General features: G+C 36.6%; 1 protein-coding gene across 14 annotated transcripts in view; it reads right to left on the reverse strand.

The window, feature by feature from the left end:
- KMT2C (lysine methyltransferase 2C) overlaps positions 1-27670 on the reverse strand; it is a 197622-nt gene that overhangs the window by 87022 nt on the left and 82930 nt on the right. For all 14 annotated transcript variants that reach the window (XM_080386936.1, XM_080386935.1, XM_080386941.1 and 11 more), the window contains 5 exons: positions 5594-5756; positions 4731-4902; positions 2771-2885; positions 1798-1970; positions 908-1068 (listed from right to left, as the gene is read on the reverse strand). In XM_080386936.1, the coding sequence (XP_080243062.1) occupies positions 908-1068; positions 1798-1970; positions 2771-2885; positions 4731-4902; positions 5594-5756 (784 nt within the window). The remainder of the gene's footprint in view (positions 1-907; positions 1069-1797; positions 1971-2770; positions 2886-4730; positions 4903-5593; positions 5757-27670) is intronic.

Below are 27670 nucleotides of genomic sequence, written 5' to 3' on the forward strand. Positions count from 1 at the left end.
ATTGCTGTTTAAGCATCAAAAATGCATACAGTAGTATGGTTAATCTGTTAAGATTTTCACCTTGCTTCCAAATTTAACTACTACTGTACTTCTCTTAGGAAATTCAGCCTCCATAACAGTAGGTGCTATCCAACAGAGCATGTGCTGTGAAATACACAAAGGCATTCATGAGTTCATTACATGGGTCTTGTGGATGACCCACCGGACTCAGATCAGCAAATCCAAGTTCTCTCTGTGCTTCCTTACTCTTACCGAGTGATCTTCAAAAAAATACTATATGCTTTTCTGCAACTTCCCTTTCCACCTTTGCCCATTTAGACAAGAATCTCTCAGAAACAGGAAGGCTAATCATATACTGTTTTGAAAAAGGACACCTGGTTAAAAGCTGTTTAGTTAAATATACCTGTCCCTTGAACATAGCCCAGCTTCCACTACTGTCTCCTACCTGGACACAGTGAGCACAATGGGCAGTATGAGGCTGACAGGTAGCAGGCAGAAGGGAAATGGGAAACTAGATGCCTCCGGGAACATCTACCAGAAGCTGGCTTGCGCCTGGCAGTTAGACACAAATTAATAAAACAGGCTGATAAATGAATACATTTATGAACTGTATCACAAAAAGGGAAAGTTTACAGCTACAGGCTGGGAAGCTGGAGCTGGAAGGTTGAAAGCCACCATTAAGGTGCTTACTTGCCCATGTTTCTACTACAGGATCCTGAAGCCAGAATGCATATTGAGAAGATGGCTCACCCATGGATTGCTTGAGAAGCCGCTGCTAAATAAAGGGATGGATGAACTCCATGGTCTAGAATGTGAGTGGCTGGTTCACAAAAGACTTAGTGAGACAGCTGCAGATATTTATATTTCATGTTAGCATTTTGGAAATATAAAGATTACATTTGATTACCTGTTATACTGTCAGGTTCAGGAATGAGTTCAGAAGTGTCCATTGCATCACATGACTGAGTCTGATCCCCTTCTCCTTGTTTACAAAGAGTGCAGATGTAGTCTTTCAACTGAGACTCCAATTCACTACCTGGAGATCTGTCACATTCTATGTGAATCCACCTGGGTAGATTAATTTAGTGTGACTATGATTTTAATAATAAAAATATGAAGCATCCTAGTAAAAATCCAAAAATAGCACTGTTTTCCATCCCTATGGGGAAATTCAACCAATGCTTTATTACAGAGAATTTTAGAGAAATAAGCATGATACGTCAGTATGTCAAGCAGTGAACACATTTAAACATGAAAACCTAAAGTGCTACTGAAGCCAACTGGACACCACAACACGTACAGCAATATCAAGATGTTGCACAGCAAGATACAATAGTGTTAAATACGAACTGCAGTCTACATTTTTAAAAGGTTCCCAATAGCGCCTTTTTTTAATTATTACTGGCACAGTAAAATACAAAATTAAACAGAGAAGATGTACTTGGAAATTAAAAAAAAAAAATCCCAGACCACTGCAAGAAACAGCCTTTAAAAATTAGGATGATGACTCTTCTAGTCTGCTTACTCTCAAAATAGATGCAGTGTAGGAAGCAGCAGCAGCACATGTTTCTTTATACACCTCAGGTAACTGCCAACTAATACTTGCTAAGACTAAACTAAGACTACCTGCTAATGTTCATTGTATTTAGGGATAAAGGCTCAAGATGTTGCACAACAAAATACTATAGCATTGTACACCAAACAGTCTACACCCTCCCCAGAAATGCACCTATGTCATCCAGCTCATCATAACCTTTAGGCATTTCAGTACAATTTAACAAAAATTAGGATTCTTACCTTTTACACATGTGACAATGCAACATATCTTTCTGGAAGTCTTGGAGGCACAGTTTTTCACAGAAAGGACAAGATAAGTTGTCTTGCTGTTGGTAACAACTGTCACATACCAAACAATTATGGTGCCACTGACAACTTGTTCGTGTGCCACACTCAGCACATACTCTACAGTTCTAGAGATCACAAGAATTTAGTTGTTAATTATGATATTTCACAATGTGGTAGAATTGCCATTAACTGACATTTTCCTGTTTTGAATTAAATTAAATAAAGTTTCTGTCCTTGATAACACTAATAAATTATTCAGGATCTGACAAAAAAACATGAAGAGCCTGTGCAACAGCAGGAAGAGTTTCCCTGCAGTACTCCCTGACTTGGAAGGAATATTTCTTACGAGATCAAACTTCTTTATTCCTAATGTCAGTTGTCTTCTGACTGCCACGAGCTGACTACGAAATTACATACATCTCATATACAGGGACTTCCCTTGTTATGCTGAAATCGTATTTACTCACAAAGTTATTGATAAAACAACAAATTCATTCTGACCTCCTGAAATGCAAAGGAACCCTTGAGCTGCAGAACTGGTGTTCTGGGAAGCAAGAAGCAGTTTCATACAAAAAGTCTTCAAGTATAGATTACATATACTACTGCATAGGTTTTAGTTTGCATTTTAGTTTACATTAGATCATGAGACCAGCTGTCATTAAGTGAAAGTCATCCACTCCACCCAGATCCTACACTTCTCTTTTCCACTATCGGTGCTGATTTACTGTCCTACATAGGCTGCTTCAGCCACAGCACTGACAGCAACCCTAAAATAGCAGCTGTAGAGCTGCACAATTCCTTCAGAAATTACAAGTTATGTTACACAGCAACAGCGGTCTGCAATACACCTAGAACAGCATAATGCGGGTAACAAAATTTGGGCCCCTATAATGACAAGGAATTATTCTGAAGCTTTTCAACTTACTTTACATTTCCAACCATTTGTTGGTACAGCATCCATAACTGGTTGTAGACAGAAAGTATGGTAGCCTTTGTCACATGTATCACACACCAGCATCTTGTTGTCTTCCCCAGAATGTCTAAGAAAAGTAACAAGTGGTTAAAAAAAATAGTATTTAAACAAGCCACAACAACAACAACAACAAAAATCTATTTAATGAAAAGTCTAAACAGGAAGACACATTGCTGAGCATGTGAAAATATATAAATACCACTTACAAATAGCTCCAAAGATAATGCCCTCAAATTCATATTTAAGTATGAATGAAGAGACCACTGTGCTTACTGTAACAGGTGCTGAGCGTGTGCAATGATTCTGAATTCTAGAAATCAGTCCACTTTCATTTGCACACATGCAGGAAGATTTAACGACCTTTCTGTACCAAAATCAGGTCAAAATCTGAAATATGTACTTTATTTCTTTCTGAAAAGAAAATGCAATTTGCAATTGTACTTGTTCCTACAAACAGTCTGACTATTCTTAATGGAAAATAAATTAAAAAAAAATGCCATCATCTCTGACTACTGGAGCTCCTACAATGTCAACCAATATGACTGCAAGACTAAAACAAACATAAAAGGAAGAGATGCCAATTTTCCTACAATCACGTATTACAGAGCTCCAGCAGAAATTCCAATGATAAAATAGATTTGCAGAAAGTAAGACAAATAGTTTGGTAATTTCTGAAGGCATTGTGTTCTGCCTCAGTTTAAATAAATAAATTCAATAAACAAGTATGCAACAAGATTTGCCTTGATAAAGTTTCACAATATATGGCATTACACATACTAGATATGACTAGATATGACCTGGGAGACCTGATATTTTAAAAAAAACAGTAAACACTCTCTGCATGGAGATATGCTTAAAATGCTACATGGGCATAAACCTGCCATAAAGTAACAGGTGTGAAAACATCACATTTTCTTCCAGTTTTCCACTAGAGAGATGGTTTGTTAGCAAATACTGTAAATACCCAATACAACATTTTTAGGGATACATTTTAGAATGTGCTTTGCTATAACAACTTCATTGCTGGCATCTGCTATCAGCTGCATGTGATCAGGGAACAACCTTCTTTGAAGTGGGTGAATGAATGCTAGCAAATACTGACTGTTCTGCTCGGAGAACAGCAAAGCACTGACAGATCAGGTACACAAGGCAGTAGTGAAGTGGCTTTTTTTCCTTCATACCATCCCAGCTGGTCTGACTAAAGCTGAACAACACTCTTATTTCTTTTTTAGCAAGCACTTTAAAAAAACAAGAATCCTGCAGTGCCCATCAGATTAAGTTATATGAGAACAAGAGTACAAGTGGTCAGTTTTCTAAGTAAACCCTTATAATACTGCAACAATTATGTTTTGGTGTCTCAGTATTCGTCTGGTGTTTCAACCATGGTCACCTATGTCACTTTTTTTTCTTTGTCCAACTAAGCCTTGGGTTTGTTTTCATAATGACTCATTAATTGCCTCTTAGAGGTACTATGAAAGAGACGTCCTAATGCTGGGGCACCTTCCCAGTATGTGGTACATGCACAGCTGTAATGTCAGCTGAGTAAGAACAGAGATTCCCGGTCTATAAAGGTACTACTTCATTAAACTAATTTTTTAATTTGGTAAATTTGAGAAAAATCCTCCTGTATAAAAGAAGGAAAAAGTCAGGTTTTGCTGCTCTCCAGAACCTGCCGAAATAATGGTAACTCTAGGGGTATAATGTTATGCAGGAGTTCCAGCTCAGCTCTAGAAAGAATAAAGTTCCCAACACAAGAGTTTGTTCAGCTACTTAATACAATATCATAACAGATATACCTGGGCAAATAATCTACACTTTTTGAAAAGAAAAACAGTTAATATAATAGATACTTTAAAATCACAGCACATAGATCTCACACTGTCCTCCTCCATGTCCCTTAGGTCTCACTTACTTGCAGTTCTGGCAAACTTTGCAATCAGGACACTGCCAACCTGCTCTTTTTAAAGGTGTAACTTGTATGTCCAGGCACATCCCATGGTAGTGCTGGCCACAGGTAGTACAAAAAAGTTGATCTAAGAGGTCTCCAGGGCTGTCGCACACTGCACAATTTGCTTCTTCCTTTGCTACAAAGAAATAATTTTTTCCAATTATTATTTCGTTCAAAATTATGAACCATTCAATGAACCAAATGAAGCCAAGAAAGTCTTTAGTAGGTCTTATGCTTAGAAAAATGGATCGTTCTTATGAAATTCAAATTTAATTAATATAGTTAATAACTATTCCTTTAATTCAGTTTTCTGATACACTCAACTACTCTTCTCGTACAAAAGTACATCCATTTTAACCATAATAAAGTCTTACAAAAAGAAATAGTTTTATTTTCATCAAGATAAAACTGAGAGCTATAGAACCAACTCTTCATTGGAACAAGTACAAAATAAAGCTCCTAACGGATCTAAGCCTATCATTTAGCTGAAGTGTTTGCAATACGCTTGCTCTAACTTGAGTTAGGGCAAGTAAGCAAGCCTATCAATTTGAACTAAAACCTGACAGAAGACAAGCCTTATGAGTAAACCCTTCCCATGTTCTGCCATTAAAAAAAAATGAAAAATACTAACTTTGCTGTGCACCACTTTCAGTCTTTAAAAACAGAAGAGCATGAACTTTTATCTTCCTCGTAACTGAAACATGAATTCTTGGGTACATGAACGGGGAAAACAGATCTAAACAAATGCACTCTTAAGCTGATCCTAGCATGGAGCAGTTTTTATAAAAGCTGGTACTAATTGTGTCATTTTAATACTGTGTACTTACATCTTTCAGGAGCCTGATCAATATGGTCTGGACAAAGGAGGGACAAGTTACTGAAATCCTGAAATGTGCCTGCTCCAGCAGCACAGGGGTAATGGTACATCTGGGTACATTTCTCTTCACAGCATTTGATAGTGGCTCCAAGGTGCTTACAATATGCACATCGCTGAAAAACAAACATAACAAATCATTCAAGAACTACTTTTTTTTCCTCACTTTTCAGCCAGATCTGTTCCCCAGCGTCACTTAACAGACAAACACCTTGCCCAGTAGAAGGGAGTGAATATTGAGGAAAACGAAACAGTAGACCGTGTCTTTCAGTGGCACTCCCAGATCTTTCTGACTTAAAGTGTCTAACAAAACCCAGTCTAAATGCACTCTGATAACCACTTCTTGTCACAAAAAAGCATTTTTTCTTCTATATGTTACCTAACTTGAGCTGTGCCTTCAGTAAAGAGGCTTGGAGACTTGAGTAATAAAGGCAGACCACACTACACTGTCAATAGATTATAACTAAAACCCACATAGCTCTGTAAGCTCTAATGTAAAACTGTAGACACTGTAATCAGAAATGCAAATAGGAATGAAATACCATGTTCTACCAAAAATCTTACTGACATTATACAATTCTCTCTGGGATGAGAATGCATTATATAACCTAGCGCTTTCTACTTATTGCTCCGTTCAAGGATACACAAATGTCACCACCAAACTTCAAGAAGTCATAAATAAGCATTATTATTATTATTAGAGACCATATCACATTTGTAAAGAAATAATTTCTCAGGAAGAACTACCCAACAACCCTCCAGTTCTCTAGCCAAGAGGGAAAAGATTCCATCAGTCTGCTTGTAAAATATCACCCACACCTTTCTGATTCAGTTAATCAGTTTCTTTTCTTTCTTGGATTCATTACAGTCCCTGAAGCACTGCAACATGCTTTTGCACTTTTTCACTAAGGCAACGATACTTTTTAAGGCTAGAGCACAGCACCATAAGATTTAGAGTAAACTTAAGAAAAAACAGGTCAGTGGCTCCCAGGAAGGCATAAGCAACAACTGAGCTCGGGGACTCTCATTTTTCATAACAAAAACATAATGCTAACACTGGCATGTTTGATACTAGCTCAAGTGTCAAGTAACATCCAAATATGAACATAAACCAAACCAAAGAAAAGTTACATACTGCATCTGCTTAATTCTTAGAATACAGGCAATATTTATTATTGCAATTCTTCTCTGTTTCAAAGCCTGGCATAAAATTAGGCATGAAATAGCGCTACTACAATTCCACAGATATCAAAAACAGCTCATATGAAAATATAAACCACAAAGCTGCCTGTGTTAACAACTATATTGATATTCTTAAAACCAGATGAAATTGATGTTTTCAGCAAAATATCTGCCTGCACCACAACTTATGGACAAGAGAAAGAAAAAAATATTAGTTTATGCTAAACACAACGGCAACATAAAAAGATAAAATGCTTTGGCACAGCAATGAAAGCGGATCACTAAGGATAGCTACTGCAATGTTTCTGTGCTAGTCCAGTCTTCAGAACTGCACATCATCTCACCTCTGCCCATGACTCCAACGCCCACCAACAGTACGGAAAAGATGTATTCTGTTACTTTACTAGCCAAAATGCAGAGGAGAGGAGGGGGACAAGGTAAGGAAACAATAACAGAGTTCCTGAAGCAGGTGAAGAAGGTAGCAATAGTCGTTACATTTCAGGACTGCCAAGAAAACTGAAGTGATGCAAGAAACGATATATTCAGTAAATACTCGCTGAAGATGCTGTAAAAGGTAAATCCTGAACTTTGATGTGAAATCATGAAAATATAGCTCAAAGCCTCCAACTTCATGAACTGCAGCTGCACATTAAACATCATACAACCCAGAAACTATTTTTTGCTATTGAGAAAGCCCCAGTTATAGCTAAAGCCCAATTCTCGCAGCCCACACATTTTTCAAAGATACTACTCAGTAAAAACCAGTAGGAACAGGAACTTGAGAAGAGCTAAGGTCCAAAACAAGTCCCTCAAAAAAGTATTCAACAGACACTTTGTTGGATCCCATAATTAGCCCTTAAGAACTACCTAACTGGTAAAGAAAATTATAGAAGAACTGCAAGCACTCAAAGAATCTAACATTTACTAAAAGCTGGGAATAATGGATTAAATAGCAACATAAAAGGCATTTTTAAACAACACACCTGTTTTTCAAAATCACCAGTCAACAATGGTACATAACAAATGCAAAATCAAGAATATATCTGTTACCAAATGCTGTGTGACTAAATGATGAAATTATTAGAAATGAGTAAACTACAGGATTACTGCAAAGCCTTGAAAAATGTTGATATTGATTTAAGCAACCATGTAAAGATGCTGGAAGAAAAATGGAAGCCCAAATTACACGTAACTGAACCCTTTAAACCCATCTGCTAAACTGCACTGGCAATGAAAAAGATTTGGCTCCAAGTGTGTGTAAAGCACACACTTTAAAAACAATGTGGTGTATATCCTCTGAAGCAAATAAAAAGCATAGAATATCAACATTTGCTGAATTTATAAGAGTGATAAAGCAGTCTGAAGAAACAAATGCCCAAATGGATTTTTTTGGCAACAGCTGCTGATGAGAAGAGTTACTTTTCCAGGATTAAAAGGCAACACTCTCTGAAACCAGGCCACATGACCCCAGAAGAACAAGTATGGAGCTATTACAATTAACTGACCTTTGCAAAGACAGCAGAAGTATATTAATTAAAAAAAAAATAAATTAAAAGCTTTGCTAAATAAACTCAGTAACAAATACTACTTTACTACGCTATTGCTAAACTATGGCATCAGGACAGTAGGATGCAGAAGGAAGGAATAAATTATATTGCACACGAAATGCAAGTGCCTTTACCACATTGTATGAGGACAGTAACAGAGTACAGAGTGTCCAATTTCATTAGCATGAGCACAAAATAAGGCATCATGTGAAGGGGTGGAAGCTAAATCCAAGTATTCAAGGGACAGGTACAGGAAAATGGTAAGCTGTCAAAGCAAGCCAAACACTGTTTTGTTCATGGATCAAATAATGTTACAGTCCTGTTCTACAAGAACAAAACTTTACAAGGTGTCAGAAAGCTACAGAGATAGTTCATTACTTATTCATAGTATATTCAATAAAATAAATGTCGCTAAAGCAGAGTCAGCAGACTATTTTCCTACTCACAAAGTCCTTCATTGGTTACCAGCTGTTTTCTCCAGCAAGCTCCTACTGCACTTATTCACAGCAAGAAAGCTTCGATCCAATCCACACCTCTGCTACTTTTTACTATTGTAATTCCCATCATTTAAAACTGTCCACACCTCCTTTTACTTGGTCCTTTTTACCTTTTTCTTTTAGATCTAATTTTTTCATGCAAACAGAAAAGGATCTCATTTTAAAAGCAAACATCTACACAATCTAATTGAGTTTTAAAATTCCCCTTATTCAATAAACCCATTGTGTTATACAAATACAATGAAAGAGGAAGAACCAAGTGAATTAGTAGAAAACATAAGAAAACCTGATCAACCACCTCCTCGACACTGAGTAGCAGAAACCACACAGAAAATTTCTGGGAAGATAAAACCTCAAACTGCTACGCTAGAATCTTAATTCTACCAAAATAACTAAACAAAAAGGTTAGTTCTGCCTATGGCTTGGAAGCTCAGCTGAACGTCACAAATGCTACTGAGTTTAATGGAAACAGATGGCCAAACCATAAAATGGTGACAAGAGAAACAGCTTACTGTTTACATCTTTCTAACATTTCCACATTATTAAAAAAAATTAAATTAATCAAAAGATGTATTCCAACTTCACATCAACCTTCCTGCTGTTCCATACTGAGTACTCCAAAACTCAGTGCAAGTTCAAATGAAGAAAAGATGTTTGTGTTTATGATAATGTGAGATTTTACCCAGATAGCACTAGGAACAAATCAGGTCATATTTTATCATTACTTTATTGCCCTTGGAATTACTTTACAATACCACTGTCTCAGCAATGGGACAAGTAACAATCCTTAGAAGGCACCCATTAAAGAAATGCTAATATATGGACTTCGACTGCGGCCTGATTAGTGAAGTAAAGTTAAATGTTAGTATTAGGTATTGCAAAATGTTTTTTAAGCAAAACGACAAAAGGTTTTCATTGCTTATGAACTTAATTATCTTTTAAAAGGTCAACCAACAAAACCTATGATAACTATAAGCAATTTTAATTTTATGGCAGTGTACCCAAAAATGCATACAAGCCATCTGTCCTTAGTTTAACGATTTAAGTAATGCCTACTAAATACTGCTATCATACAAACCTGTAACCAAGGAGAACTGGACCTTAACATCCTGTCATTAACAAGACCACAAAGAAATTTTATATAAAGAGTGGTTAATGAAATATGATCTCTGGTATTTCTGATAATCTTAATTGATTACTCCATCAACTAGAAAAAGCTTTATCTTGCTTATAGACATTAATCACATTAGCACCTCTAATATCAAATAACTATTTTAAGTATCATAAAGCATTTGAGGGCACAATACAGTAAGGTGGCAACATAAAAAGAATTAATGGCATTTGACTGAACTACCGATTAGAAAAGGTACTAAATACCATGCATTTTCAGGATTACTGGAAATTACCTTCTAGTTTGTAAATTTTGTGTTATTCATGTCACAAATTTGGAAATTATTTACATGCGTAACAAGCCAGTCAATCAGACATCAATTATTTTCGTTCCTCAATCCTTAATGCATATCAAAATTCAAGAAATTAAAATCCAGCTTTCTCTTATAGCTGCAATTTAGAACTACAATATTAACAGACTGCATGTATAAAACCGTGTAACAGTGTCCACTTCATGCTCTGAAGTAAACTTAGAAAACAGTAAATCACAACTGTAGAAACAAACTATCCAGCTTTACTTCTAAAAAAATCGTGGACAACCAGAAGAGATGCAATTAGGCCAAGCTCAACACATGACTAAGGAAGACTGTCTTCTAATGCAGAATTCTTGACTAGATACTCCATCTGTCTATAATCTGCCCAGTTATCTATACAGGAATAAGGAACAAAGGTAAGAAGATAGAAATGGTGATGAGTAACACCACTATCAGTGACTCAACACACGTAATCAAGGCTGAAAGCAAAAGTCTCGTTAGGTGGGGAGATTTCAAACCCTCTACAAGTCACTACTTTGTTCGTCCTTCCCACCAGTTGCCTCCTTTTTTCACCTTTATAAAAAATGACACGAAATAAACGGAGTTGATCTCAAGGCACCTAAAAATTGGGACAATAAAGCATCCGTGTTTTGCAGGGGTGTTTTTTGTATTAGTTTTGGTAAGCTAATAACCTGTAAGAGGCACGTTTGCTGAGGGAGGTAACATTTTTTATTTGAAACCTGAAATAGGTAAAGGAAAACATGCAAAACTTATGGTGCACAGATCATTCCTCATATCAGCTGGGATGTTCCCAAACCCTGTGTATTCATAAGCTCCACAGAAGGGTTTGTGTGCCTTGAAGTTGTACTCTCCTCTTCATTAACATAAACTAGTAGAATAACTGCAGGTGTAGGATTTCCTCCACAGACTCTGCCTTTGCTGCTTTTTTCCATATGAGGAAAAGCATTTTTTTATTCACCTCCTCGCCTTCTACAAGATTTAGGATAATGTAAATGTGTTGAGTGAGTCTAAGCTTTCCCACAGCTAACAACCAGCTATTCCCTTAATTCTCATCTACTATCCACCATGACAAAAGGGCACACACAAGCCTGGTTAGTTAGCATGTCAACAATGAGAAGGTCAGTAATGTTTAATGTAACTTAAATTGTGATTATTAGGCTTCAGCATCAGCAACCTCAGGACAAACAAGGCAAGAACACAAATCATCAGCTTTGGTTTAAGGCTGCTTTTTGGCAGACTCAGAAAACAGACTATTGTGCCAGTTCCACTTGATTCATGCTCAGAAGGTCTTGAGAAGTATGTGTAGACATTTCTTTTTGTTGGCAGAGCACAGTCTGAGCCACAAATTGTTGGAGGCTTGGAAAAAAAAATAATTTGGGGAAACATTGCTACATGCTTGTTGTTTAATGATCTTCTCTGGGCATCTGTTACTGGTCATTGTGGAAGACACTGGGATGAAGTAATGCTTCTGTCTAATCCAGCTCAGCTCCTATACTCCTAAGTCACATATAAGGATTCTGAAGTGGTTTAAGCATTCTACAGGTTATGCCTATGTTACAGATCCTCTGTAGCTACAGCTAGGGTGGCATAATTACATTTGCGGAGTCATTTGACAGAAGCTCGGTGAAAGGAGAATTTACTGCTGATGCGGTCACACTGCTTCCAAACGACACAAAGCTTGAGACGAGGACATCTAAACTTCAAGCTCTAAATTCTCTGTCTATATACGAGCCGAGTGTTTAAGCTCCCATTACACTTTATAGAGACTTAGTCATTTTATGGAATTCACCTCATCACAATCCAGTTGACCAAACAGTGAGTGTCCATTTTCAGGCTCCATTGACAATACCGGCCAGTCCCCATTGCCTGTAACTGGAATTTAAACACAGCTCACAGGTAGGCATGTCCACAGGGAGGTCTACGTTTAGATGACAGTCTTGAGCTGAAGTCCACCTATACATTGACCAAAATTCTCTATTGGTAACGCAGCTATAGTCCACACCAAAGGTTTGTCAGCATAGCACCATCAATGAAGGGACATGAATGAGTACTGCTTACAAAGACCTCCAATATAAAAACTGTTCTATTCATGGAAGCTTGCTGAACGATGAGAAGTTGGGCTGAAGCTTCACATAACACATGCCTAAATTATCTTAAATTCTTTTGGAATGCTTAGCCAAAACTTTCCAGCCATTTCTGAGAATAGAAAAGTCAGTAAGAAAAACATTTTGCTCAACTTAAAAACAACCTCACTCACAGGACTTGCAATTTGGCAGGAATTTTAGTGTGGGGGATGCAACTTTTGCCCTTACCCTGCAGATCTATCCAGATGTGACCGAGTTTGAGAAGACTTTTTTTTTTTTTTTTAACATAAAACACTTCCAAAAATTTGTCAGTGAAAAATCACAGAAAAATCTGCTCTCATTGATCATGACCAATCCTCTCCAATTTCTAGCACTGATCTGACTACGTGTACCTTCTGCAAAGATTGCTTCAGTCTGACAAGGATTAAAGAGAGGAAGTCTGTAATAAATACTCCAAACCTAAATACAATAAGTCCCTGGAATGGAAAGCAGACATCCCCAAGGCTCCTGATACTACTGTCACTTAAATCATCTGGGGAATGAGAGTATCCAGTGCACAGACAGATAGACATACATGGGTCAAAGAGACAAAAGGGACTAACTGCACTGTGTGAATGAGTCTGATGAGACTGGGAAGAAAAACCATGGACGGGGATGGAAGCTAAAGAGGGGCAGGGTGACTTTAAGTTATTTGGCTTCAAGGGCCAAATAACTAAAAATGGGCACTAAAAATTGGGTACAGAGCTGAGGGAACTCATGGGCTAAGACACAGTAAATGGCAAAGGGACAGGTCTCAAAAGGAACCTAGGGAAATAGGAATAGAAAGGTTAAGGAGAGGGGATGCAGGAAGAACAAGCAAGAGTGGAAGTGGCTAAAAAATCAGCTTGAACAAGTCTGAGGCAACTGAAATTGGATGACAACTACAAGGAGGAAAAGTATGCTGTCCTCTGACTCCTAGTGCCATGTCACTATTACTTAGCCAGCTCAAAAAGCAGAGGTCTAATTTTTAGCCATAAAAGTTTTAAAACTGCAGTTCGGGATGTCTGCCTTCTCCTTTTTCCCCCCTGATGCAAGCAAGTGACATAGACAATCACAAGGCAACACACACACACAGCTAAAGGTATAAACACACACATGCACAACTATATTTATAGACACTAAAACACAAAAGGGATTGCAGATCAAACATGGATTTAGCAGATAAAATACACCTCTTAAAAGGAGTCTCTGCATTTAAAAAAACCCTGTTGCTTCTAGGACTATGCTTACTTGTAGAGGCGAAAAAAGTATGTATTGAAAAAGTTGTGGGAGAAAGAAACCACTTAGTTATGGCAACTAAATGATGACCTGAAAAACAGTTCTAGTTTCAGTTCTTTCATAGAGCTCTTTTATGATATTGGGCAGGGCACTAAGTAAAATTTTTCTTAAGTTTTTTAGTCCTTAACCTTACTTTCCCCCCCCTAAAAATACAGTCTTGACTTCTACATAGATAGTGAGCTCACAACTCCAACAGAGTAAAGAAAGAACTGCAGTATCAGCGCAACTTTTAAGTAAGTCTGAGTCTTTTTGAAACTCTTTCAATTTGCCATCCAAATTAGCAGATATTTTTAAGTAAGAAAAAAAAGATAAAAATCATCCATTTCTGGGGAAAATGGAGCCCAAGATGCCTAAAAAGGCCACATAATTCTGCTGTTTGGAAAAATTTATAGGTAAGTTATTCACATGTATTATAGTAGAAACATCCTAGAAAAACTCATGCAGAAATGAGTAATTCTTTTCTTTCAGCACTATTTGAATAGTCTACATGCCTGCACATTGAACAATGAAAAATGTAATACTGAAGACGTTTTTACTAAGATAGCGATGCCCATCCTATAGACTGAACTAGGCACTAGCTGTTCTGCATGTGATCATACAATTGAAGACTGCATAATGAGGCATACCCACAAAGGATACTAACTGTGTGCAGACAACCTGTCTGCTGGCATGTCCTAACTTTGTGTGCTTGATTTTATAGTCTTAATAATGCATTCTTTTAACTAAGATTTTGAGTTATATTAAGTCTGTTTAATAGTTGATGTCAGCAAAAGTCACTATATATACTCAATGATACACCTAATTTACAAGGTAATAGTAGGGATGGGATGACAAGGAACTCTGGATTATGTACAGACATAAAAAAATACAAGAATTTCCTGCCTTTAATACCTTCCTCATTAGTGAGCACCTCCTTAGTATTCCTTCCTCACTGACTGCAATCAGTACCTCATTGTTCATAATTCCTATTTCCTTGCCTGTTCCTAAATTGCACTCTCCAAATGGCACAGTCATCGTAAACAAAATCCTGCATCTTCAGTTCACTAATTTTTGTAAATTGAGCTCAAACAAAGCAATTAGATGAAATACTTTGAAACTACCAGCTTGAAACATTAATATAATTTCTTTTGTAATAAAAACTTCACATGCTTTATCTGGCTGGGGCTTTTAGGTTTTTTTCAATTTGACTAAATTAGTCACACATATTTCTCCCATTCCTCTTCCCAAAATATGGTATCCCCAAACATTACATAATCCTTTTTATTAATTCACTAGCTACTGAAATAAACAAATAAGCCCCTTGCCTTTCCATCCTATTCCATCACTGACACTCCTTGGGCAAGCATCATAAAGTGTGACATCTTGACCCAGAATTTAAAATCCTGAAATTACTGGTCAAACATTTAGCAGGTAATTCAACTGTTGTTCTGGGGTTCAGGGAGGGGAGGATAAGAAGGGGCTGTTCATTTCATTTTGCAGCATGCTGCCTCAGTAGCTTGTGAAGAAAAAAGCTGCCAAATTTTGTAATGAATTCCACAGAACATTAAGTCTGATGCTTAGCAGAAGCCATAACTGTTAAGTAAATGATATCCTTTTGATGAATACCCTTATTTGAAAACAACATTGATTCTTCTAACCCTTTAGCAGTGTCCCAAAACAGATGTGCACAACTGCAAATTCTGTTTGCTTTCAGGTTTACGAAGTGTGATGACATTTTTACAATCATGCATGAGCCCTTTTACCCAGGAGTAAAATAAAACACAATAATTCTTCACCATCTGTTTGTTAATTTTGCATTCATTTAACTTTGCATTTTAAACTAATAATCATTTTCTTATAATATAGTTTGTTCCATTGGTAGAAATTACAGCTGTTCAATTAAAAAAAGAATTGTTTATAACAGTATACAGTTTTCCTCTAAATACTTCCATTGCTCTTAATTATAGAGATATTAGTGCCATCAAATGGAAAAAACTGCCAGGAAACAGTGTTACACTTTATATGTCACAGATTCCCTTAGTAAATGTACATATTTACTTCTGTTCCAACATCAATTCCCACCTGGTCTCTTTTACATTAAAATTCCTTTTCTCCATTAAAAGATTCTGTGTGGTTTTTAATGTTTCTATGTATAACAGGCCTCTTACACTCTTGAAGGATTAAGATACAAAGAATCAGAGGAAGCTTCCGTTTCATAAGTAGCACACAGTCAAACAAAGCACGGTCCCATTTCTTCATAATGCTTTTCCTTAATCTCCAATGACAGGCCAAGGAGGTTTTGGTATTTTTCTTCTTATCTGGTTATAGCTAAACTAGGACTAGAATAATGTCCTAAAAGCTTTTTCTCACAATGTTTACAGTAAAATGCGGAAATCACACTTCTTTATCAAAAATAAAACCGCAGTGAAATAACATGAATAATACATCAAAACTATCAAAGAGGAAATAATTTGGGTCAACCAATGACATGGGCCTGGAGAAAGAGCAAGAGCCAGTCTGAGATTCTGAGAGTCGTATTTTGGATTCTGTGTTACACTTTGGACAGCGCATTTTCCTGCTGCTCCACATGGACCAGGCTGTAAGTCCACAGCGAGGTTACAAGTCCTAACCATAGGCTGCCCACATGCTAACACAGTGGAAAGTCTACTTCACTGCGGTTCCTAGGCTAAATAATCACAATAATCTAAAAACTCTTCAAGAGACACAGGCTGCTCAGCTAATTCACGTAAGCGGACCAGTTGTATTAGGGAGACTGTTCAGATGGTTAAAACAACCAAGAGTCAATCATCGTTTTCTAAAACCAATTGTATCTGATGGCATAGAAATCTTAGCATCAGATGATCATCCTAATTCTGTGGTAGTGTTAAGATCACAGTGCTGTCACAGTACTAGGACGAATACCCTACTAAAAATACCCATAAGGCAAGAGATGGTTTACCACAAAATAGATTTATTTCTATTAAAGGAGTTCAGTGAAGGCTGAAAAACACCAGACTGGTGCATAAGACTAAACACTGCACTCCCCTACAGGAATGAACTTCCAGAAGTACCAAATACAACAGCCTCCCATAAAATTAAGAATGGAAGTACGACCATACGTTTCTGTGATGCTCAGCTTTTAGTCTTACCAGATTCAGGAGTATTCTGACCTTTTAGTTTCTCAGATGAGTGAGCATTGCTGCCAGGTCTGACCTTTACCAGGGGATTTATCCATCACAATATTTTTACGTCTGACAGAAAGCAAACATTCTGGAGGTGCCCAAGGCACATTCTGATGTGATGGATGTGTAATAGCAACAGTCTTCCCAAAAATCCACCATCTATTTCAAGTTATTCCCATTAAAAAAACCTCATTTGGTATGACATCTGGAAAACCTGAAACTCTTACCTATTCAAACGTATCAAAGCCATTTACATTTTGGAAAATGAGCGTTTTCCTCACAAAGCCCAAAGAACAATGATAGCAACAGAACTGTCCTTTTGTATTATTTCTCTCAAACTCTCTATTTGCTTTCAAAGGTTTATGATTTGTCAACACATTTCCCTGGAAATACCATACAAATAACACCTAATATTGCCATAACAACCTGCAGTAATTGATGGGGAAAAAAACAGCGGTATTTGCTTGGAAATTTGACAACAGCTTATTTAGATCCAGAGTCACTATTTATTCTGCAGAATCCACCACTCTTCTCAGTTCATTACAAGGCAATTTCATACAGCAGCAGAGTGGGGGAAAATTCTTTAAGCAGAAGGGAATATTATTTTATGAATTAAAAATTGGAAGTGAGAAGGCTAGAACTGTCTAGATTGCACCTTGAATACATGTCTTCTTATCATATCTGAAGTGAGACCATGTCACTGCAATACATTTAGAGTGTATCAAGTTGTTTTACCAATGTTGGATGCTCCAGGAAGCAAATATGTATTTATTTATTTATTTCATAACAGCTACTTTCCCTCCCTGATGTACTGAAGAGGCACATGGCATCTTTGAAGGAATATATTAATATCACTGAAGAAAAAACACACTGTTAAAAAAGCTTATGGGAAACACTGATTTGTGAACATGCCACTTCATCAGTTTTTCAATTAATATTATTCAATAGGATTGTTATTCTTAATATTATTTCTGACTATGATTCATGGTACAAGTTCGTTGCTGGCAGAAGACCTACCATTATCTGTCTGCTTTTCATTCCCAGGTCATATCTGAGGAATGGAGAGGACAATTACATAAATGAAAATTAACAATATTAGTTCTTTCACATAAAGAGATGACTGTCAATAGTAGCCTAGATCATTAGAAAAAAATACCTTTAATATAAGTAATGTCTGTATTTATTACCAAGTGTTAGGCACTCACACATGAAGGGCAGTTGGTCCACATTTATGGAGATTCATTAAGATGTCTCTCTCATGCGTGATTTGTTCCATGTTATTAAAAAAAAACACTCAAGGACACCTGTGCATTAATGGCACTACTTCATACTGATGCCTGCAATATTTATGCTCAATCTGTAACTCTGGGACAGAACTTACACTAATGGAAGTCAGTAACAAAATCTTTAGGGAGTTCAAAACTATTTTTTGCTAATGGTTTGATTTTGCAAGCTGCTGAGTACACTAATCTCAGAAGTAGTTTTTAGGCTAGTGCTTAAAAGCAAACTGATGCCAACAGACTAATATGAGTACGCCTGAGTTTTAAATTATAATATGCTTGTATGATTTTTTTTTTGAGGATGGGTGAAAACCCAAATGAAAATCCATAATGTAATTTATATTAGCAAGAAAAATATTACTCAGACTCTTTTTGATTGGAATAATCAAAACCACTTTAGAACTCTAATTTCATTAAAGAACCTCAACTTTAAAGTTCTCATTCAAAAAAAAAAAAAAAAAAGCACGTGATGCTTAAATGAAATACTGTTTAAAAGTGAAACTGCTACAAACCCAAGACTAGCCAACTGTCTAACGCTAACCAAACAACGCTACAGCTCAGCTGCTACACCTAGAACTTGTCCCGTAGGGGCATCTTTTCCTTTTATCGTTGTGCTGTCTATTACAGAGAAAGCTTCTGAAGGCAAGGAAGATGCATTTTTATTTCTGTAATGCTCAAAGCTTAATGAGAACCCACCCTTGACTAAAAGTTATCAATATTAACTACAAAAGTCTGATTAGTCCTTTTTCATAAATGTAACCAACACATAAAGGCAAAATTAGACCCTTAAGCACCAACATAAAAAAAACCACAACAGACTGATCCACATTAGTTATGGAAAAGACTAAATATAAAATATATAAATAAGAAGCAGCCACGAGTGAAGTAGTAGTAAGGTAGAAAATGAAGGTTGCATTCAAATACCTACAAAAGTGAGGAGCGACAGGTGGTACTGCTAATTCTTCCTTGTGTAAGTTTCTGTGGGCTTACTGTTAGCATGCTCATTAAAAGATGGGTACTGTTTCCTGCCTTTTTTTAATACATACATAGAACTCCAGTCTTCTTATATGCTGAATGGGATAAAAATTTGAAAGTATTTTCATGATGTTTAAAAGAACGTTTTATGTATTTCCTTGTTCCACATTTAAAATCTGGGGGCACTGTATTGTCATTTTCTTTCTTTTGTAGACCTTGAAGGATTATGCTACTGCTGCTGAGCATAGAAAGACAGGAGAAAGGGAGAGCCCAAGTATCCGTATTCTCATATTCTACGACAAAGCACCAAAATGGGTCAGTCCCACCAGCAAACCGAAGCACTAGCTGAGGGAAAAGGTACTATCCTGATCTAAGAGACAGTGCTATTTTCCTTTAGAGGGCTTGCTTCACTTTTCAGAGATCAGGTTCTCCCTGTTTTTTTAACGCATAAGCTCCCAATATAGCTTGGTATAGACAGATTTTAAAATCTTGAAACAAAATGCCCAACAACAGAGTGCCACCTCAACGTGAACCAGTATGTCACTGCCTTAATGCTTAGAGGTGCATTTAAGAAAGACACCCGGGGTAGGGGGATGGGGTGGTGGGGGGAGGAAGAGAAAAAAGAATACAGAGGATTTCTTTGGGTGTATTATGAAAAAAGTGTTTTCTACTCAAGTCATGCAAAAAGGAAGAAAAGGTCTTTGTGAAACACAGTTCAACAGTTTGGAACACACACTGCACAATTTCACTTCAGAGCTTTCAGTAAATTATTTCAGTGAATGTTACTGAATAAAGGAAACCTGCACTGGAAATTCCTTCAGGAACATAGGCCCTTTCATGTTTCTCAGCTAGGCTTTTCGGCTTTCATTTCTGGGCTATTGCTGCTTCTCTCTCAGTCTCTTTCTGTGCCCCTAGTCCATTCTGTCTGCTCCCTACACCTCACAGACTGCCCTTAGCATCTGCAATGCCTGTCGTCTATTCAGCATCAAAACCTCCTCAGAAATGTCTTTGTAGCAACAATCTCTCTCCCCTGATTCTAGTACCCACCTATTCGACATCTGGAGTTCAAGAAAGGTGCATTTTTCAAAGCATTCATCTTGAAAAAACCTACAGCCTGAAAACTCTAAGGCTGACTCTGCTTTTCGACTTCAGTGCCAAGGGAGCACTCAGAGGGTGAGCTCCCACAGAACAGCCTCCTGGCACCGCAGCAGGAAGCCAGCAGCACCGCTGCAGTGGGAGAGAAAAAGGAATAGGTGAGGCTGAAAAATCAGAATGCTTCCCTTTAGATGAAGCCATACAAACCAACTTAAGGGAAGTTGTCTTATGCTGCCTAAGTAACCCATCTTTTCCCTCCTCATTTGCTACTGTGTTCCAGAAATACAGTTGTTATGAGAAAGATCATTTAAGTAGATTCACCTGCCAGAAATGACATTGCGCTTCTGTTCAGCTCAGCAAAATTGCAGATGAAACTGGGCAATGTCAGAAAAACGGTATTCATGCACCAGAAAAAACCTGATGGTTTATGGAAAGTACTCTCACTGAATAAAATTTATTCCTTAAACCTAAAATGTATATATTAGAATACATGCACTAGTCATTGCCCCTTTACAACAGCTGGCAGGGATTAATCTCTAGCACTTTTATTTCTTATGGACCAAAGAAGGAACAAGACACAGTTTCACTCTAAACAGCGAGTTACAATGTGCACTGTCAATACTACTTGCTATGCAGACAAATGCATAGCATTTTTTTCATATACTTGGAAACAAAAAGGTAGGGATACAAACAGTTGTTATGTCATGGAAGGCTCAGGACAAAGCAAATCAGAAGAAAAATCTCAAAAAAAACCCACCAACCAACTAGTTTAAAAATGTACTACTTTTCTTGTGCTTCCTCTGAGAAGACATGCTCCTCCTGTGGAGGAACTGTGGTTCATAAATGAATGCTTGCCTTCCTCTTGTAAATAGAATCAACATGTTGAAGATGATACAAAACCTAACTATATCTAAATTGGTCTCACATTATCATGTGCTCCTTTTTCTAATCAACAGGTCAGAATCATGATGGTAACAGGTTACGAAGCAAAGAACTACTATAAAGACTGAAAAGTTACATCAAAATATTTGCATTTGTTAAGAACCAAACTCCCAGAACAGGTACCCAGAAAAACTCTAAACCAAACGCTTTGCCAACATTTGGAACATTGATACTCTACTGTGCATTAGCACATAAACAGGAAAGTGTGTTTTATGTCTCTAAAGAAAAGAACATTTTCTGTTTCTTGAGATGCTAATTAAAAGAAAGTGCTAAGCTGGGGATGTGTCATAAACAAATGTGAAATAAATATTTCTTCACATTTATCATATACTTTTCCACTCATAAAAATTCCAAAGACCTTAACACGCTGAAGCACAGTACTAGCTTTACTGGAAAGTTAACAATAAATCTGTTATAATAAATCTGTTAAGTAATAGAAAAATAAGTAAAAATTATGTACTACTTTAAAATTAAATTTTGGGTAGGCACAAAGTCAGATAACCTGATAATTATCAGATTATTTTAGAAACAAATTTTTAATTAAAAACTTCTTCACTTTAATATTGTATCTTTTTATCCCCCTATTTTTTTCACTAGCTGATTGACTTGAAAAGTTAGTTACTGATAACAGCACATCTCAGACAGTAGAAATCTAAAATATTAATCCATCTAACAACTGGTGAGGGAAGAAAAAACAGGTCAGCTAACCATTCTACAAACCTCAATTAGACTAACACAACACTTACAAAACAAATACAGCAACGTACACAGACTTACTCAAGGATCAAAGTATTCACGATTGAGCAACAATTACATCAGAAACACCAGAAAAATAAATAGAAGCTTTCTTTCTCAATAAATGGACAGTTCAAAATTAAAATCTTTTTCTATTTCTTTCACCAAAAGAGTTTAGACTTTACATTAGCCACATTTCTTCCACATTGCTACTGCCTCTCACTTCATGATCACACTATTCAGACATTTCAAATTTTTAAATACTTCACTGAAGATCCACATCCAAGAGTGGAATCTAATTAGATACTAAGGTATCCATACTTTACCTGCCAAAATAATTACAAAAACATATCAGAAGCAGAGAAGTGTGAAGTTCTTGATTCACATTTACTCAGTTTAAACTATTATTTTATTTTCTTAAATACCAGCAGGGATATAGAAAAATTTATTTTATTTTGTACTAGAAAATATGGTCTATGTGGCAACTGGGCAAAATGTCCTTTGAAAGCCGAGTCCTAAACTATAGTTTTAAAGGTGGTGTGTTGTGATAGGGAATGAAATTCTTTATCTGTAAGAACCGTAATTTAGTTTTTTCTGTCCCGCAGTTCACTGCAGAAGAAAAAACAATGCACAAAATCCCACTGAATAATTTGAAATGAAAAAAATCATAAAAATTCAAGACAAGTGACTGTACGGTTAAAAACAACTCCTAGGCAAAAAGCTAGGTTTTTTTTTTTTAGATTTGGTGATTTTGGGGTTTTTTTTCATGACATATATTAAATTAGCTTTATTTACTTTGGCTCCTAGAATCAGATTATAGGTGAGAAGAAAACAGTAAAGAGTGAATTTTTCAATAATCCTAGCAATTTCAAATGTCAACCTTCTTCCTTCCTCTTACCTGCTTGTTCTCACTTCTTCCCTATGCCTGATTCCTCTATTTTTGTTCTTCAAATCAACTGCTACAGGACAGTGACTTCAAATGAACAAAAGTACCTCAATGGTAAAGCTTAGTTTGGTTCAAATGAAAGAATACTTTAATCATTGTTCACATGACAATGTTAATGAGAATTAAGTTGTAAACCTTACTAAGCAGGCTGATATAATTTATAGTGTACAAAGGTGTTCCAGAAGAATTACACGCAGTAAACCAAAACCAACTATGATAATTTTAAAACACTGCGTCTGCTTTGCAAAATTTGGAAAAAACAATTATAAAATAACTGACATTGTGTTTTTGATGTCATTAACAAGCTGTAATAACAGTCTGACCCAGGTTCTCCAAGACACAAATGATCTGGCTTTAGGTGACCAAAATCCAAACCATTCTGGAACAGAGTAATTCACGGAAGTGTTAAAATGTTACCAAAGCTGTACCCAAAGTCACTATGTTTTTCCTTGAAGTGCAAAGCTTGTCATCATCGGCAGCGAAACAGCTACATCTCTTTAGTGAAACTCCAAAATAACAAGAGGGGTTATTAATGAAAAACTGAAATACCTCATGACCCCCACTGCTGGACTGTTACAGTATTTCTAAAACATACTAGGAACTGAATTAAACTACTAAACTGACCAAAATTGTATGGAAGTGTCTTCTTGATGAGACATGTCACTATTCTTCTAGTCTTTCTCTAGCACTTTCTGTGCTGAGTTCCTTGGAGACAGCAACCCATAAAAGGTAGAGATGTTATTTCGGAAGAGTACTTCCTGCAGTACATCCTCAACTGCACGACAAAAGCAACTACAGGGGGAAAAACTTGGTAAGACAAAAAATAGAAGCTACTGCAATAGAGCAGCCAGGTAGTCAATCCCAAGCTGCAGTGAAGGAGACTAAGAGAAGCCAAATGGCTCATGCATGCAAAAGGGCCATGAAAAAGAGTTGGGAGAGAAAATTCTGAATACCATATCATTTACTATCACATTTCAAAGCTTCTCCTTGAAAAATGGGCAAATACAGAGAACCCTGCCCAGAAACAGTATAAAATATGATAGATGACATTCTTTATGCATTTTCCCCTGGCTTTAAGAATTATTAGGTCTTCCAATAATGAAAAAGCAAGAAGGGAGCCTTTAGAGCATCAAGGAACTGCAAATCCCGCAATCGTATCTCAAAAAAAAAAAAAAAAAAAAAAAAAAAAAAGACATTACTACATGTTCCGTTCAGCTAGGTTGAGACATATATGAAGCCAACACCATTCCTATCTTCAGGATTCCTTCATTTAAACCATTTTTCACTCACAGTTTTTATGTTGATAAAAAGTTAAACTAGCTGAAAAAATTGCTATGGCTAAATGGGCACCATTTTCCACAGTGTATGAAGTTAATAGTACATTAAGATGTTGACGCTTACTTTTACATATGAGGAACAACAAAAGGAAATATCAATTTAGCCAAATCAATTTTCAACATAAAACAGCACAAGTAAACACACACATCAACAAAAATACAGGCAAGTCTCAACAAGAGAAGTATACTGAGGCTAAGGTGAGAACATACATTCAAAATACAGGCAAACACTTTAAAAAAAAAATTATAAACGTTTAAACGGTCCCCAACTTTCCCCTGAATTTATTTGTTTACGGTCTGTCTTGTAAGCAGCATGCTAGAATCAAGTCTTGAGTAAAGAATTAAAAACAATAGATGGAAAGGGCTTTAAGAAACAGTTCAAGTGAGATATTTAATATGCAAGCCTTGTAACATTGCCCCAGCTTGGAAGCATCTACAAACAGCGCAATCTCCTGCCTCTGGTGACAGAATTCAAGGGAAGCTGCCTTAAAAAATGTTTTCAAGATTGCGTTACCATGTGAAAAGGGCTTGCAGGAGAGAGCAGTGTCAAAACAGCAGATCATTCTGAGTCTGGAACAAGGTAAGATACTATTGATTAGCTTGCCTTCATGTGAAGCAACAACTCCTACAGTTCTCAGCAATGATAACATGCCAAACACAGCCTGCAGAAACCCAGCAGGAGCGGAAAACAGCTGCCTTGTACTGAGAGAAGATACTGTCCTGATTAAATGACAAAAAAAAATTGATGGGTGGGAGATGACAGTGATTTTTCAGCTGTCTGGCTCCAAGAGTCTTGGTCCTGAAGAAACACTTGACTATTACTGGAAAAAATTAAAGCTGTGAAGTAGATAAATATGCAAAGAGCTATACAGAATTTCAAAGCAAACAGAAATACACATTTTATAAAATGAAAACAGAGTAATATAGTATTTTGGAATGACTGCTTTAGACATTTCATCACTATCATGTTTTCTCTATTCAGTCTTTAAGTAGATAGGATCCTCCTCCTTTGTTTCCACCAATACTGTTTTCTTTGACTTTAGTGTCCTTGACAAATTCTTCTAGACTTGTAAACTGTTTTCTGCATCTTATCACAAAAGAAACCTTGCTGGGAAAGTCACCATTGCATTCCTTTTTGGGCACAATTTGTTCAAAAGTGGTTCAGACGCATTATCTACTGAGTTTTCCTTAAACTCAATTCTTGAATTGAGCTACTTACAATTGGTGTAACAAAGCAGCACATCTTATTTGGGATTTTGTTGCATACAGAAGAGCTATGGCTAGACAATGTAAGGCAGACAAATAGTAAACTTTTATTATTTTCTCAGCTGATCATAGACAAACAGCCACCTACTCAGTATATGTAGAATAAACAAGGAAATTATAAAGCAGTATTTAAAAATACCTGAACATATTTCAGAAACCACTTTTGCTAACAGCTGAGCAGATGCAAGCTCTCAAGGCCTCCATTTTTAATGGTAATGTCAGTAAGTTCACACTTCCAAACATCAAAAACCAGCACAGTTACTGACTGTAAAACTTAAAACATAAGACTGAAACTAGAAATACAAGCAAAAGCAGAAAAACTCTGCTTGCCCACATTTTTTTTTCTTTTCAGCAAAAACTCTGATTTCTCTTCACTTTCCTTTGCTAGATTTATCTTACAAAGTCTCCATTTTATACTGTCTTTGCATCTTACCACAAATATCTGTGGAAACACCTTACTGATAAAAGTATATCTTCATAAAGCTGACAATATGACAGCTTCTTTACTATGGTAATTTTTATGTATTGAGCAGAGCACTTAAAAAGTATAAGAAAATTTAGTTAAGTTTTGGATCAAGCAAATCACTGGAAGTTTTCTCTCCCCCTGTCTATATTCCAAAGAGTTGTTTACTTTCAGAACTTGAAACAAAATCAATCCAAAATCCCATGAAAACTTATTAAAGTAGTGGCAGAAGGAACTGCTGTGTCTGGGTGCTCAGGCTCTTTAACTTACATATTAGACAAGCTCCAGAGATGATATGCAAATTCTTAAAGAGTCATCTTGAGAAAAGTTCTAATACTATGCTTGTCACCTGCATCACCAGTTCTTCCTTGTGACTTTTAAAACTTAGAACAGCAGTTCTGAGAAAATCCATGGCTCTTCATTTGCTGACATAAGCGAGGTAAGCAAGACAAACAGTGAGATTAAATGAGTCACCTACACCGCCCGTAAGGGCTAGAGCACATCTACTACCATAAACTTAACTGTATATTCCAGCTTTTATTTATCAGTTGTTTTAAAACAACATGATGCACAAGATTTCAAGTATCTCACATATCCAGAGGTATGTGTGTGCACTCATTAATACTAATGAGAGGCAAACCCAAGACTTTGAAAGAAAGTCAAAGAACCTACCTATGTCTAGACACAAATACATTTAAGAAACAGGTCAGATGTCTTTGCTATGCCTTCAAAACTAATGAATCAAAAGAAAGAATTGAAGAGGAAAGACATGCTAAGCAGGGCATTTTGTGAAACATGCATAGATACAGAGACCTCTATAGTATTGTATTTTAAAGCTTTAGCAAACACACGCCAAGAGGAAAACCAAAATGAATTAACACACATACTTCAGAATAAGTCAATGAAACACATCCACACAAGCTTTACTAATGCAATCACAAGTTCAGTGAAGCCAAATGGACATCTCAATTGGTAAACAGAATAATAAGAAACACTGTCATATCCAGTTAGATTTGCAAACAATAGGCAGTTGAACTAATGAGAAACATGAATGTAACTTACAAAATAAAGAGACACTCAAGGTAAGAACAGCCCTAAAACATTCTCCACAAATTAAAAGACCTAAACCAATGGACTATACTATCAAGAAAAAGTTTGTTACAAGTATAAAATTAATCTGTACATCAACATAAAGAAAATAATATGTACTTTCCCAGCTAAAGAAAGATGTCAATGCTGCAGACCACATCATAAAATCATGTCATGCCAGAGGGACTTCTAAGAAGTCAGAAGTCCCCAACCAACCAACCAACAACAACAAAACCCAAAGCAAATTTGGTGGCAAGTAGAGGAAATAGCATGCAGTTTGTTTTTATTTAAACTATTTTTCTGTATGACCTGAGCACTTACTTGCATCTGCATTGCCAACAGTATTCAGAAAATTTAAATAGAAACTTTACTTTTAAAATGCAGTAACATCACATTAGAAAGAAGCCCAAAAGCAAATCACAAGCAGCCATAAACACAAAAACATACATTAAATTAATCTCTATACCTTTCATTCAAAACTATTTAATATATCTGGTGCAAAGAAAATTCCTTCCCTTAAGCTCTTCCACTGTTACATAGGATAACCAGCACCTTACACTCTTCTGTGCCTTCTTTAGCTTAGTGACAAGTCAAAGAAACAGTGGAAAAATTATTACCAAGCACGACAGCCTGGACACAAGCAAACACAGGACTACCTGGGCTCCAAAT

Source organism: Falco punctatus, assembly GCF_963210335.1.
Source record: "Falco punctatus genome assembly, chromosome: 4".
Classification (NCBI taxonomy): Eukaryota; Metazoa; Chordata; class Aves; order Falconiformes; family Falconidae; genus Falco; species Falco punctatus.